Below are 13,342 nucleotides of genomic sequence, written 5' to 3'. Positions count from 1 at the left end.
GCAGCCAGCGGAGAACCACTGGTCTGACTGCTGTGTGGAGAAGGACTTCCTGGAGGGCACAGCGGAGAAAACTGAGAAACCAGTTAGCTGAGACCATCAGACGTTGCTGAGGTTAAAGGTGGTGGTGGCCTGGGCTAGAGTCAGAGTGGAGGAGCTGGGGAGAGGTGGTGGACACATTCAAGTTCTGCTTAAGAGTTAGAATCGGTTGGACTTTCTGATGCATCGAATGTGGGTGTGGCAAGAAAGGGAAGAATCAGAATAATTCCAAGTTTTGGGGATTGGTCTACTGGGCTGAAAGATGATAACCATTATATTGAAATGAAATTTTGGCCTGGAGGTGGAAGGGTCATGATTGACTGGATTTGGCTTGGAACCCCCGCAAACTCCTGGTCTGTCGGTAGCCGGAAGTAGTGGTGTGTTTATATCTTTGTGTGTGTTTGTGTGTTCCTGGTTGTGTCCCAGCAGACATGCCTGTGCCTCTTTGGGGACAGAGTGTCTGTAGCTACATTTTTAAAGAATCTTGGATGTGTTAGTCACTGTGCTAAACATTTATTTAATCCTCTTAATCACCCTACACAGTTAAGGGGGAGTACTCTCTATTTTACAGATGAGGAAATTGAGGCACAGTGAGACTATAATGAACTGTCCTGTGATCACTTAGCTGTTAACTGGAAGAGCCTGGTTTTGAACCCGGGTCTGCCAACCTGGTTTCAGAAACTCTGCACTGAACCGCTGTGCTAGTCTCAGAAACCCAAATTGCTGCTTCCAGCGAGTCCATCACATTCACCTACAGGAAATCCCTCTGCATTGTTTTTTAAGGAGTGACTTATTCTCACATTATTGTCAACAGCAGTTTTTATAAGATAAGCTTTTTTTTCTGGTTAAATGTTACCTACCCGTATCCCACTGGGCCCATTTTTTCCAACTGAGCTGCTGGAGGAATTGAAAAATCCTGAGTACTGTTGCTTAAATAAGTAGATGGCATGCCCTGTGAAGAAGTTACACTATTTCCTCAGAGGAGAAAAAAGTTGGCCCAGGGAGGCAATGACTGCTGGAAACAAACTTCCTGGCTTTCCATTTTGTTCTGCTACAAATGGCACGTTCTATCAGTCAAGGCCTGCTGGGACAGATTCTGTCTTTCCTTGTTGCAGTTTAATTTTATCCTCTGTTGAGCTCAGGTGCATTTTAAATACAAAGCTGAACTGTTTGGTTAGCATTAATCTTGTGTCCTCCTTGAGATGGGGCTGGCTTTTGTTAGACTCGTCACTTTCTTAAAATGATTCTTTAATTTAATAAATGTCTTTAATTTGAAGACATTTGTCCACTTAAGTAATCTTTCCGTATCCTCCAAAATGTTGTTTACTGAAGGCTCTTAAATCAGACACTCTTGACAGCTTCTGTGGTGTCTGCTAAAAACCATTTTCATAGGTTTGTTGGTGGATGGAGTAGGTAGGATGTTTAGAAGAGTTTTAACAGGTTGGTTTTAGAGGACAGTGACAGGGAGCTTAAGTCCCCCTTAGAGTATGAGGCACTACAGTCCTCCTGTGAGTGTGTGGTTTGGAATAGGGGATGCCCTGTGAGGTATTGGTTGGGAGAGTGGATTGATACTTAAATCAATTTTCAGAGACTATACTATGGGAGCAATCATTCAGTGCCCCAAAGGAAGCACAGAGTAGAAATAGCCCCTCCAAAAAAACAAGCGTTGGGGTGTGTAATTAGTTTGCACTTGGCTTGCTTGCTATGAATCAGAAACAAAGGCTGCTCACACTGGTGCATTTTGCTCTGCGCCTCGCCCAGGGACAGCTTTCATTAAGAAGGTGTTAGGTTTGATGCTGCAATGTACTGGTTTTCTATGTTTGTTTAAACATAAAAGCCACTGAAAACTCTTTGCCTGCCCCAGAATGTATTATCAGCGATTATCAGCTCCATTTGGGGATCGCCGATAATTTCCGCCACCTTTTCCTAGTCGAAAGTTAGATTCTAAACATACTGCTTCCTGTCAAACTTTACAAGCTATGATGTAACATAGCAGCTCAGGTCTAAGAGGGGTAAGTGTTTATTCAGAAGGCTAGGAACTGCCTTCACAGACTGAGGACAGTGGTGATGAATGGATTCTCTATGGAAGCCAAGGCCCTCATCCCCTCTGTGGGAGCCAGAACTAGACTCATGCTGGGGTCTCATCTGAAAGTACCCCTGGGGAAGGACCCCCCTCCTTCCACTCTCCCTTAGGTTGCTGGCAAAATTCAGTTCCTCCAGGGCCGTTGTACTGACGACCTCAGTTCCCTTCAGTGCCTCGCCATATGTGCCCCTGTGGCATGGCTATTTACTTCACCAAAGGGTGCCAGCCAGGTAGGCCATAGTCAGCGTCTGCTAGCAAGACGGAGATTAGAATCTCTTGTTACCTAATCACAGATGTGGCTTCTGTTTGCCTTTGCTGCATTCGCTGGTTTAAAATAAGCCATTAGATCAGCTCCCCCTCAAAGGGTAGAGATTTGTAGGGCCTGAATACCTGGAGTCACGGATCATAGGGAGATATCCTAGAGTCAGCCACCACAACACGCAGTGGGCACTCAGTGCTTATTTTTTGAGTGAATGAGTGTTAAGAACTGGGTTCTTACAATTTGGGCAAAAGACACCGTATCATTTTTTCCCCCATCATACACTCTTTCCATAACTGTGAGATGAGCAAGGTTTGCTTTAATAGTTTACGTATGATATCTACATGATATTTACATGGTCTTCCCCCATCCTTCATAAGGCCACCTGGACGCCTGGTTACTGAACTTCAGGTTTATCCAAAATGATGACCTGACCTACTCCTAAAGAGGAATGTTTTTCAGGGGAAGGATCAATCTGGCGACCCCTCTGATCCGATATGCCTAGTCTCTTAAGTTGCTGTATGCATGGTGGGGATTTAAAGCAGTCCCCCACATCGTGCTTTCTGGATTCCGAGTCTTTTGTAAATGGAGTGCCCGGAGCAGGGTGTTTTGCTTTGAGGGAATGAAAAATCAAGGGTGAGAGTTCACCTCTAAAGCGTTTTAGTCGAAGCTACGTGTGGGAACAGCTCAGCATTCTCCCCCAAGCCTTTGATGTTGTTGGGGCTTTTTAGCACATGGCAGGGTTATTCACAAGAGAAAGTCAGCATTGTCCAGCATTGCCACACCGATTCAAGAGAAACTTGCAGGCAAGTCACTGAACCTGAAATAAGCTCCTCTTGCCCCAGGCTTCCCCGCCTTTTTTTTTTTTTTTTTTTTTAAATCAAAGGTCCTGACAGCACCTGTGTGAAATGGTTTGCCCTGTAGCTTAAGGCTCTAGGTCATACTTTGCTAGGTTGGAATTTCTTTTTTGCTCCTTTCCAGTTCATGAGCAACTTTTACATTGAAAAGGCTGGCAGGGGTGGGGCTGGCGGGCTCTGGGACCCTCCCTGTCTTGAACTACTGTAAAGGCTTCCCCACTACCTTTTTGGCTCTTGAAACACAATGCATTAAAAAGACAAAGAAGGGCAAAAATCACCATGTGGGCCCCTGTGGAAGTTCCATTTGCCAGGTGCCCCAGTCTGCCCACTCCCTCCCTCTCTTCTGCTTTGGCTTTGAAATTGAACGTTGCTTCGAGTCCAGAGCCAGAGGAAATGGCACTGTATATCCAGCCTGGGACAGCTTGATCCTCATGAAAATGAGAAATCACCTGTGTTGACAATAGGCATGCCTGTTGCTGGCAAGACTTGCAGTTGTGCAGGTTTGCTACTGGGCCTTGCTGTCACCTTGCTGGGTTGGTTTTTCCAGTAATAGACTTCTCCAAGCCAAGTCTGTCAATTAAGTGGTAAATCCTCTGGTGGACTGAAGAAATGGAGGCAGAGGGATAGAGAACGGTCAGTTTAAGTGGACCAAGAACATTAAATTCATCTCCTCCGTGGCCTTCTCTGGCCGTGCCTCTCAATTCTCCAGAGATGAGTGACTTGCAAACTGACCAATTTCCACTAATATTATGAATTAACAGGAAGTAAGCCTTGTCTATGTTTAAGCTCCACTTGAAGGTGGGAGGGTGAATCCTATTACCGTCTATAATTATTTTGCTCTTTCATATTAATCCCTTCCCATGGCTGAGGAATTAGGGCTTTTCTCACCTGCTGATGGAGACCAGTCCCAGGAGTGTGTCCCGTCAAGTACTGGAAATAGATGACGATACAGGGCTGTTGCCTTCCTCTGTGACAGGAGCTCTTCCTTCTCCAGTGAGATGGCCTCTGTGATGTTTTGCATATCTATTAGATGAGGCTTAACTACGATGCTGGAAATTTATTATTTGAAGTTAAACCAAGCCTCCTGGCCAGAAATCCATACTTGGTTCCTTGCGGTTAGTTGGTGAGGAGATGAAAACCCTTCATTTCATGAGAGGTCCTGCAGCTTTACAGAGCTGCTTCTTCCTTGGCCATCACTCCCTCTGGACTATATCTCTGTTCTCTCTCTGACTTTACTCCATGGCAGCTTGGGGTGTTAAATGCACCAAGGCCTCTTATTCCGCATTTTGCAATCCCACTGGGAGCAGTGACAGTCTGGAGAGAATAGAAAAAGTTATTGGGATGTCAAGGGGAAAAAAGCAGTTTCTCCGTTAGAGGCTCAGACGATAGGCCATACAAGAAGAGGAGTCATATTTGTGAGGATTAAGAAGAACCAAACAGAGAATGATGTTTTCCATACAGATGAGTGGTTAGTAGTTTGATGCTATTATTATCTTGTTGAAAAATGACACATTTCCGAAATTACTGACCAGTGTTTAATTTATTGATAAAGGAATCTGGTCAGTGCTCTGTCTCTGGAGGAGTCCTAACTGAAATGTAGTTTTATAAAAAAAAAAATCCAAGTTATGAATGCTTATTGCTGGGAAGTGCTTGACAGCAACTTGAAGTAAAACCTGGTGAGTGGTACCCAAGATGTTGGAGTCAGAATGAAAGAAGCTGCAGCGTCCTTGCTACGTGGCTCTTTAGGTGAGAGCCATGGAAGAAGAGAAGAATCGGGTCTGAAATCAGACCTCCTAAGAAGTGCTTGCCCTTGTCCTGGTGAGACACTTTAGCTTCTGAATACACAGTTACCTGCTAACCATCAGGGTGGGTGGACCATCCACTCTGCAATTCGGGAAGGACACGCGGAGTCTCTGGTCCTGCTGTTTGTCACTTTCCCCCACAGCCGTGGTTAACAGTGTAGCCATTCACCCTCAACAGGCATAAATCCTTTCTCCCACAAGAGGATATTGGCTGAATGTGACGTTTATGGGACCAAAGGAGCAGCTGGCGATGTCAGATTCAAGGCAAGTAGGTTGTCTTGGCCATCCTATTTAGCAGATGGCCGGGACTTGATAGATTGAAGATTATTAGGCTCCAAGTCAAGGGCTACATGGCACGGGGGACGGGAAGAGTAAATGGCAGCACAGATCTGAATGCAGGTACACGCAGTCTGGCGGGGTCTCTCTGCCTCCATTTCGTTTTGTCTCAAGCAAGAATAAACGCGTGCCCTCCTGTAGAGCCTGGGTTATGGACACATCTCTAGAGATTATCGATAACTTGGTTACTAATTTGATAGTTGGCTGTTATTTGGAAAGAAAATTTTATGAAGTTTAGATTTCATCACTATATGTCAAGCCTTTTGCTCAAACCTGTATGTTGTGGTTTTCTGTATTGCTGATGCCTCTGTGTCTTTCGGTTTTAATCTGAAGACAACTTAAAAGCTTTAATTCAGAGCCCTCTGTCAGTCTGTATGCCATCCTTTTGAAGATGGCTAATGGCATGAGAGCCGCTCCAAATTGGAAGTGCCCTAAGCTACGTGTTGCAGTGAGCGCACCATCTCTGCTGGGAAAGGGGTGTTCATTTCTTCTAGTCCATTTTAAACTCGTTTGTGCAGTTGCGGCCCTCTCAGTATTACCATATCACTGCTTTGATCTTAAAGTGAAGGAAGCAAATTTCAAGACCCCGAAAAATTCATGTGGCATTAGCAGGAGCAGCATACTACAACGTTGAGTGGATGTCAAATCAAACATAAATCTGGATCTTTTGAAATTTGAACTCAAGTAGGTATTGCTTTTAGACCCCAGTGCACTGAGAAGTTTCAGGGATAGAATAGCTGTTGTTTGACATTCATTTACATTTGAACGTTTGGGTCAAGTTGCTGCCCAGTCACACCCAGCCCTTACTGGATGTAGCATTTGTGCTCAGCATTATACTCCAAGCGTCACACATTCAATTCTCATAACACTGTGAGATTGTATCCCCATTTCACAGATGAGGACACTGACACTCTAAGAAGTCCATTTTCTTCCCCCACCCCTTGGCCTCCTCTACCCTGGGTGGAGACCCCAGAACGTAAAGACAGTATGCTTATACAGCCTTCTTCTCCATAGGCATATTTCAGAGCTGCCTAGATTGCTTCATTTATGTCCTTGAATTTTTTAAAGTGACAAATTGATTGAAGCCGCGAGTGGTCAGGGATACTATAGATTAGTGTTACGCCTTACTGGAAAAAACCCACTTACTAACTTGCTCTTTGGATTGCCACTGTGAGTTTTAGATCCAAGACAGGGACTAGACAGTAGGCTCTGTATTATTAGTAAGTTGCTTGGACCAACCGATGATCTCCATTTTTCTCCCTCTTCCCATCCGTCCTCTCACCCTCACCTTTATAAACCAGCAGTGGAGGCCATGGACCTAAATGGGCATTGTAGAAGGCTTTTCATTTTCGGAGTTGCTTAGAATCTAAGGTCAGGCCCTTGAACTCAGATGAGACCAGGCCTGAGTAATTAAACCCACAGATACTGAAGTCAGAAGCAACCAAAACTGCACGTGGATTAGGTTTGCGTGGGCTACAGACATTATTCGTGGATGTAAGTTATGGAAGATTAGGAGCACTTCCTTTGAGGCTTAACACCATCAGATAATATTAAATGCATCAAAGGGTCCCCCTGGGTACAAAACATCCCCCCACAGTTGAGATAAAAAAACCCAGAGTATCCGTGAAGTGTTGCCACGGCAGAGGAGGAGTAACGGGACACAAGTTGATCAGGTTGATGATAAATAACTGTCTCGTGATGTGGCATCTCGTTGAGAAACCTACAAGACAAACCATAAATGAGCAGAGTGTATTGGTTAAGAAAATTACTGATATTATCACCTGTCCCCCGTCTTCCACCTCTATGCACAGGAATACATGATCCCAATTAGTTAAAATGATTATTATGTTCCTTTCTGATTCTCCAGGTTGGTTGATCGGTTCTTCTGGTCAAGGCCAGCTTGGCGGGCTGGTCTCTGCAGACTGCAGGTGGTTCATCTGAGGCCAGATGGTGTCAGATGGACTCACTTTCCTGTCTGGTAGTTGGCAGGCTGGTGAGTCTAGAGTGGCTTCAACTGGGACAGCATGTGTCTGCTCCTTGTGGTGTCTTACCCTCCAGTCAGGCAAGCTTGGCTTTCTTCACTGGGAGGCTTCAGGATTTCAAAGACATTGAAGTGCAAATCCTTGCATCTGAGTCCTCCGTAAGCCTTTCCCTGGGTCGTGTTTACTAATGTCCCTTTGGCGAAAGCAAGTCACGTGATCCAGCCCAGTTTCAGAGAGTGGAGATGTTGATAAGCTTTCTTGATGGGAGGAGTGGCAAATCCGATTGCCAAGGTGCATGTGACCCGGAAGGGCAGGGGTTGGTGACTATTGTGCCATCTCTCATGTATGTCAGAGTAGCTTCAGGTGGTTGCACTGGCATTAACACCTTGGCCAGACTGAATCTGGAGAAGGGAGACCGTGTGTTTGTCTGTACCTTCAGTTTGTTGTGGGCTGTTTCTCTGGGCTCTTCTTTTATTCTGTCCCTTTTGAAATTTGGTCACATTTATGGGTAGACTCTCTTACCTTGTGTTCTTGAGTTGTGATTTCATCTTTGGTCATGATTAAAAATTTTTGATTCGTCTATGCTATGGTGTAAATATGACTTTGTTTTCATTTTGGTATATACAGTGGGTGTTCCTCTTTCAGGAAAGTTTCATGCTTCATCCGGTGTGTTAAACCCCTGGCTTGAGCTTCCTCTCGGGCAGTTTTGGTGATGCACTCATGGCAGCTCCCAGAATTCCACCACTGTGACCTGATACACTGGCTTCCTATTCACTGATCCTTTTTGTTGTTGTTGTATCTGTGGTGTTTACAATTTAGTACCAAATTCCACCTCATTTTATTAGTCTATAATCATAACCCTGTACATAATGATACCTGTGTTTGAATTTAGTCATAAGACAGGGCTCCAGACATTAATATGTACTCACTGTTAACTCATAGTGCATCTCACCCGGGGTGGGGGTGGGGGTTTCAGTCTCAACTTCTGCATCATTGGCATCGTGGGCCAGATAATCCTTTGCTGTGGGAGGCTCTTCTGAACATTATGGGATGTTGAGCAGCAGCCCTGCCTCTACACACTTGATGCTTGTAGCCCCGCCCCTTCCACCCTGCTTGTGACAACCCACAGTGTCTGCAGATACTGTCAGATGCCCCCTGGGAGGGAATGGAAAGTGGGAGATAAGTACAAATGCCTCTGGCTGAGAACCGCTGCTGTGTCCTGGAGACACTGAGGCAGAAGAGAGAAGGAAATGTGTGAAGTATGCATTAGTACAGAGCAAACCAGGATTGGCAGCCCTACAGGGAGAATCTGTAAGTGGGGAAGCGGTGTGGAATTTTTTTTTTTTTTTTGGAATTTTTTTTTATTGAGGTATAGTCAGTTAATTAATGTTGTGTCAATTTCTGGTGTACAGCACAATGTCATACATGGATATACATATATTCATTTTCATATTCTTTTTCACCATAAGCTACTACAAGATATTGAATATATTTCCCTGTGCTTTACAATATAAACTTGTTGATCTATTCTATATATACCAGTCAGTATCTGCAAATCTCGAACTCCCAGTTTATCCCTTCCTACCTCCCTCCCCACTGGCAACCACAAGTCTGTATTCTATGTCTGTGAGTCTGTTTCTGTTTTATATGTAAGTTCATTTGTCTTTTTTTTTTTTTTTTTAAGATTCCACGTAGAAGTGATATCATATGGTATTTTTCTTTCTCTTTCTGGCTTGCTTCACTTAGAATGACATTCTCCAGGGCCATCCATGTTTCGGCAAATGGCATTATTTTATCATTTTTTATGGTTGAGTAATATACCATTATTTAAGTATACCACAGCTTCTTTATCCAGTCATCTGTCAATGGACATTTAGGTTGTTTCCATATCTTGGCTATTGTAAATAGTGCTGCTATGAACACTGGTGTGCAGGGGTCTTTGAATTAAGGTTCCCTTTGGATATATACCTAGGAGTGGGATTGCTGGGTCATATAGTAAGTCTATTTTTAGTCTTTTGAGGAATCTCCACACTGTTTTCCACAATGGCTGCACCAAACTGCATTCCCACCAACAGTGTAGGAGGGTTCCCCTTTCTCCACAGGGTTGTGGAAATTTTTCAGTTACCTTAAAATTTACCCTAAGATGGCCCTGGATGCCTCTGAATTAACCAGGAAGCATCAAGGTGGGGCTTACTACACACTGAAAGGTTCATCGGTATCTCAACTTCATTATGTTAGAAGTGGATTGAATGTAAATTCCATCTCTCAAAAAAAAAAAAGTTCAGGAGATATGCTGACCATGGATAATCGATTTTGGGAAACTCTTTATTTGGAAAGAGTTAAACATACATAAAAATACAGAAAATTGTATCATGACCCTCCTGGTACTCATCACCTAAGTTTATAAACGATTAATTCATGCCCAGTCCTGGTACAGCTGCACCCCACCCGCTTCCCCTGCTCTCCACTGAGTTATTGTGAAGTAAAAACACATTTCATTTGTTGCTATTTTAATATGTGTCTAAAGGAAAGAACTTAAAAACCAAAATCATACGATGCTGGTGGAATTTTAATCTTCCAGGAAGGACGAGAATGAGAATTTATGAGTAGTATCAGCAGTGAAGCGAGAAGGGTGAGGGTCAAGATCAAAGAGGCTTGACGTTTTGGGGGATGAAAAGCTCCAGGGAGAAATGAAGCTGGGAGGTGCTGTTTCTTCGAGGTCCCTTCCTCCCTACTTTTCTGCTGCTTGAGCGACTATTAGAAATGCCTCTTATAAGTTAAGGCACAGGGGATGGGGATCCTTAGAAAGGAGAGTAGGCTGGCAGGGAACAGAGCCAAGGAAGAGGGAAAAAACACAGTCACTAAAAGGTATTGAAATACTCGGTCAGTGATGGGTTGCTGTCCGATGACTTTCAGTGACTTTTTAGCCAGTCGGGGCCTACTTTTAATAAAGCAAAGCAAGAGGAACGTCCGCTTGCATTTTCAGATTTCGCCAGGACTACAGTATTTCTCTCCTGTTCTGTTGTATTCTGGGAAGTTTCTTTGATTTGATTTAGGCTTTCCCACCTGATTTTATTATGTTGTAAATCTGTGTTTGGTGAGAGCTCTGGTGCATGGGAGACCCAAGCAGCTTGCTAGACAACATCTATTTCCCCCTTTCTCTTTAGAACATTAAACACGCTGTTGTGTCTGATGCCAGAACAGATTTAACCAATCATGTTTCCTTTACATGTAGGTCAGTCCAAGGGACAATTCTGCACTGGATCCTATTATCCATGGGTTGAAGGGCGTCGTACATCATGGTAAGTAAGCTCCGTGCGCTTCCTTTTGATAGAATGTGAAGGCTAATGTCTCCACCTCAAGGAATGGGGTTATCTTGCAAAGGACGGAGAGCGATGCCCATTCTTCCTCCACGGATGTTGAAGGGCATGAGTGCCATTATTTGATGGGTAAAGAGCACACCCATTTATTACCTGCAGATGCATCTGGGTTAACAGTAAGCCATTTGTTGCTCTTCAGGTACCATTTGGAATGCATGTGTTATAAATCAGAACGCCCTGAGATGCGCCATTCATATGTGTTGAACCTGCCACTTGCCTCACATCTATCCTAGAATTATTCTTCTTTCAAGTCACTTTTCATTTATAAATTTCTTGATTTGCCTCTCAGATTTAGGGGGAAAAAATTTCAGTAGCCATGACAAGGCATTAAACTTGGCTGCACGTGAGCAGGCATCATCTTCTACTAGAATGGTAAATGCTAGGCTGTGTTCTGTGCGACAGACGTCTTATCCTCAGGCATAAAACTGGGAGAGAAAGTAAGATAAATGGGTTCTGTCTTGCCCAACTGTTTTTTATTGGAAGAATTTCCCTGCAACTTTATTATCAGCGATGCATCATTACCTGTGACATCAGGATCCTCTAATTTCAAAAGTACCCTTGTCACAGGGAGGTGTGGAGTCTGGAGGTAATGTAATGATTTGCAAAGTTTTAATAATCTAATTAGAATTCCAAAGACATTGACAGAACTAGCACTAGTGACCATAGTACATCTCCCCTTCATCGCTGTGGCTGTGATGAAACATCCTCACACCTTCTCTGGGAGCATGTCTTTTGACCTTAGCCAAGTCTGCAGAGCTTAACAGACACCTTCCCCTCTTTCTCTCAGAGAAATAAAACCAGTTGTCAGTGTTCAGTTGAAACGAGTAGGAGTTTGGTTTAATTGTTCTGCTCTTGTAACTATTTAATCGTGTAGCAGGTAACGAGAGTAAACCTAGTGGGAAACTCAGGGGACTGAAAAGATCCCATAGAGAAAGTTTCCGTTGCTGCTTCTCCGTGTCAGTTTGTCTCTGGGAAAAAAAAAAAAAAAAGCCCATAGACAGAGCTGGGAGGGGTGGGATGAACAGTTTCCCTGGGGAACAGAACACCTCTGCCAGAACTGCTTGCCGTCTGCCCCTTTGTGATCTGATGATGATGGTGAGAGTGCCGGGCGTGGGCGGTCGGGAAATTTGCGCTGTGCTCTGGGCAGCCTCAAAGGGCAAAGGAGGTTGGGGTTACGGGGTTACAGGCAACCACGCTGTGGACGCTGAGCTCTTTCCCAGAGCTCCTCAAACGCCCAGCTGATCGAACACCTTCTTGAAGTTCCAGTGCACAGTGCAGACTGTGAATTTCGAGGTTTGAAATGTGCTAAATGATGGGTAGATCTTCCTTCCCCCGTCTCTTCTTCCTGTTTTAATACAAATGCTCCATGAGGAATTCTAAGAATCTTCAAAACAAGTACTTCTTCAGGCTGAGAGGAAGCGCTCCATCAGCTGTGGCATTTCAGGAGGTCTGTGTGACCTGATTTCCACAAGGGTAATTGAAGAAGATTCTATATGTTAAAGAGAAGCAGCATTCTTTAGCCCCCAAGTGCCCGCATCTCAGTAAACCCACTGCGATCATTCGGTTCAGGAGCTGTGTGCCGGCATAATCGTGTTACGCGTCTGCATTATCCACAGTTCCCTTCTGAGGCTGTTATGTGTAGGCATACGCTTTACCTGTCACCAGGAGGATGGCAGAGATGCCTGGGATGCGGTTTCAGCTCAGACTCCTAATTGAGAAGTCAGAGGAGACCCGCAAAAAATAATTAGTTGCGAAGGGAGTTCGCTCCTTTATTCAGCAGAAGTGTCACACGCCCACTCTTTGTCATCCCGGGGTTGGTGCACTGATGAAGACAGACACAGGCCAGCCCGCAGGGACCTGGAAGGAAGTGAATGCCGCCCGCTCTCCCTCCAGCCTGCCTGGGAAGGTACCCCTTTGCCCCTGCTGTTTCTGTTTCCTCTGTCAGAAAAGTTCTTCCCTTTGCTCATAGCCAGGATGTTTCCATCCGGTTATTTCAGGTCTCAGTTCAGATCTCACCGCCTCAGACAATTCTGTCTTAATTAGCCAATCAAGTGCCTCCCCACCCCCATCGCCCCTTGTCACAGCATCCTAGGTTTCTTTCTTTAAAGCACTTAAAAGTATCCGTAATAACCTTGTCTGTTTATTTACTCATATATTTCCTATCAAAGTGTAAGCTTCCTGAGGGCAGAACCCACCTGCCTAGGGCACCTTAGAGATGCTCAGTAAATATTAGCCAAATGAATCAAGTAAACGTACAAATAAGTGAAAATACCAAAATATAAAGTTGAAAGAAGGGGAGGAGGAACTAAAGGCCACTTGGGTTTGGCTTTGATTGGGAAGAGAAGGAAGTGAGATGATGTCCTGGAAACCTGATTTCAACCTCAGTTTCAGAGCCGTCGCTGACTCTCCTTTTGATAAACCTTCATCCCTTCTGTCATTCTTCCAAAAGAGAATGAACGTCTGAAATCGCTAAGAAAACTCTTGTTGGAACTAGAAGCGTTTTCAGTTGAAGGTCCTATGCGGGATTTGAATGGTCTGTTAATACAACGGGACGTACACGTATAGTCTTGCCCTTCACAGAACCTCTGGCTGGGAAATGATGACAGA

The 13,342-nt window shown here is 44.4% G+C and overlaps 1 protein-coding gene across 5 annotated transcripts in view; it reads left to right on the top strand.

Annotated features, from left to right (window-relative positions):
* PTPRG (protein tyrosine phosphatase receptor type G) overlaps positions 1–13,342 on the top strand; it is a 673,139-nt gene that overhangs the window by 492,821 nt on the left and 166,976 nt on the right. For all 5 annotated transcript variants that reach the window (XM_074344575.1, XM_074344574.1, XM_074344576.1 and 2 more), the window contains one exon: positions 10,591–10,657. In XM_074344575.1, coding sequence (XP_074200676.1) covers positions 10,591–10,657 — 67 coding nt within the window. The remainder of the gene's footprint in view (positions 1–10,590; positions 10,658–13,342) is intronic.

Source organism: Camelus bactrianus, chromosome 17 (assembly GCF_048773025.1).
Source record: "Camelus bactrianus isolate YW-2024 breed Bactrian camel chromosome 17, ASM4877302v1, whole genome shotgun sequence".
NCBI lineage: Eukaryota > Metazoa > Chordata > Mammalia > Artiodactyla > Camelidae > Camelus > Camelus bactrianus.
This window is presented reverse-complemented; position numbering and strand designations above follow the sequence as displayed.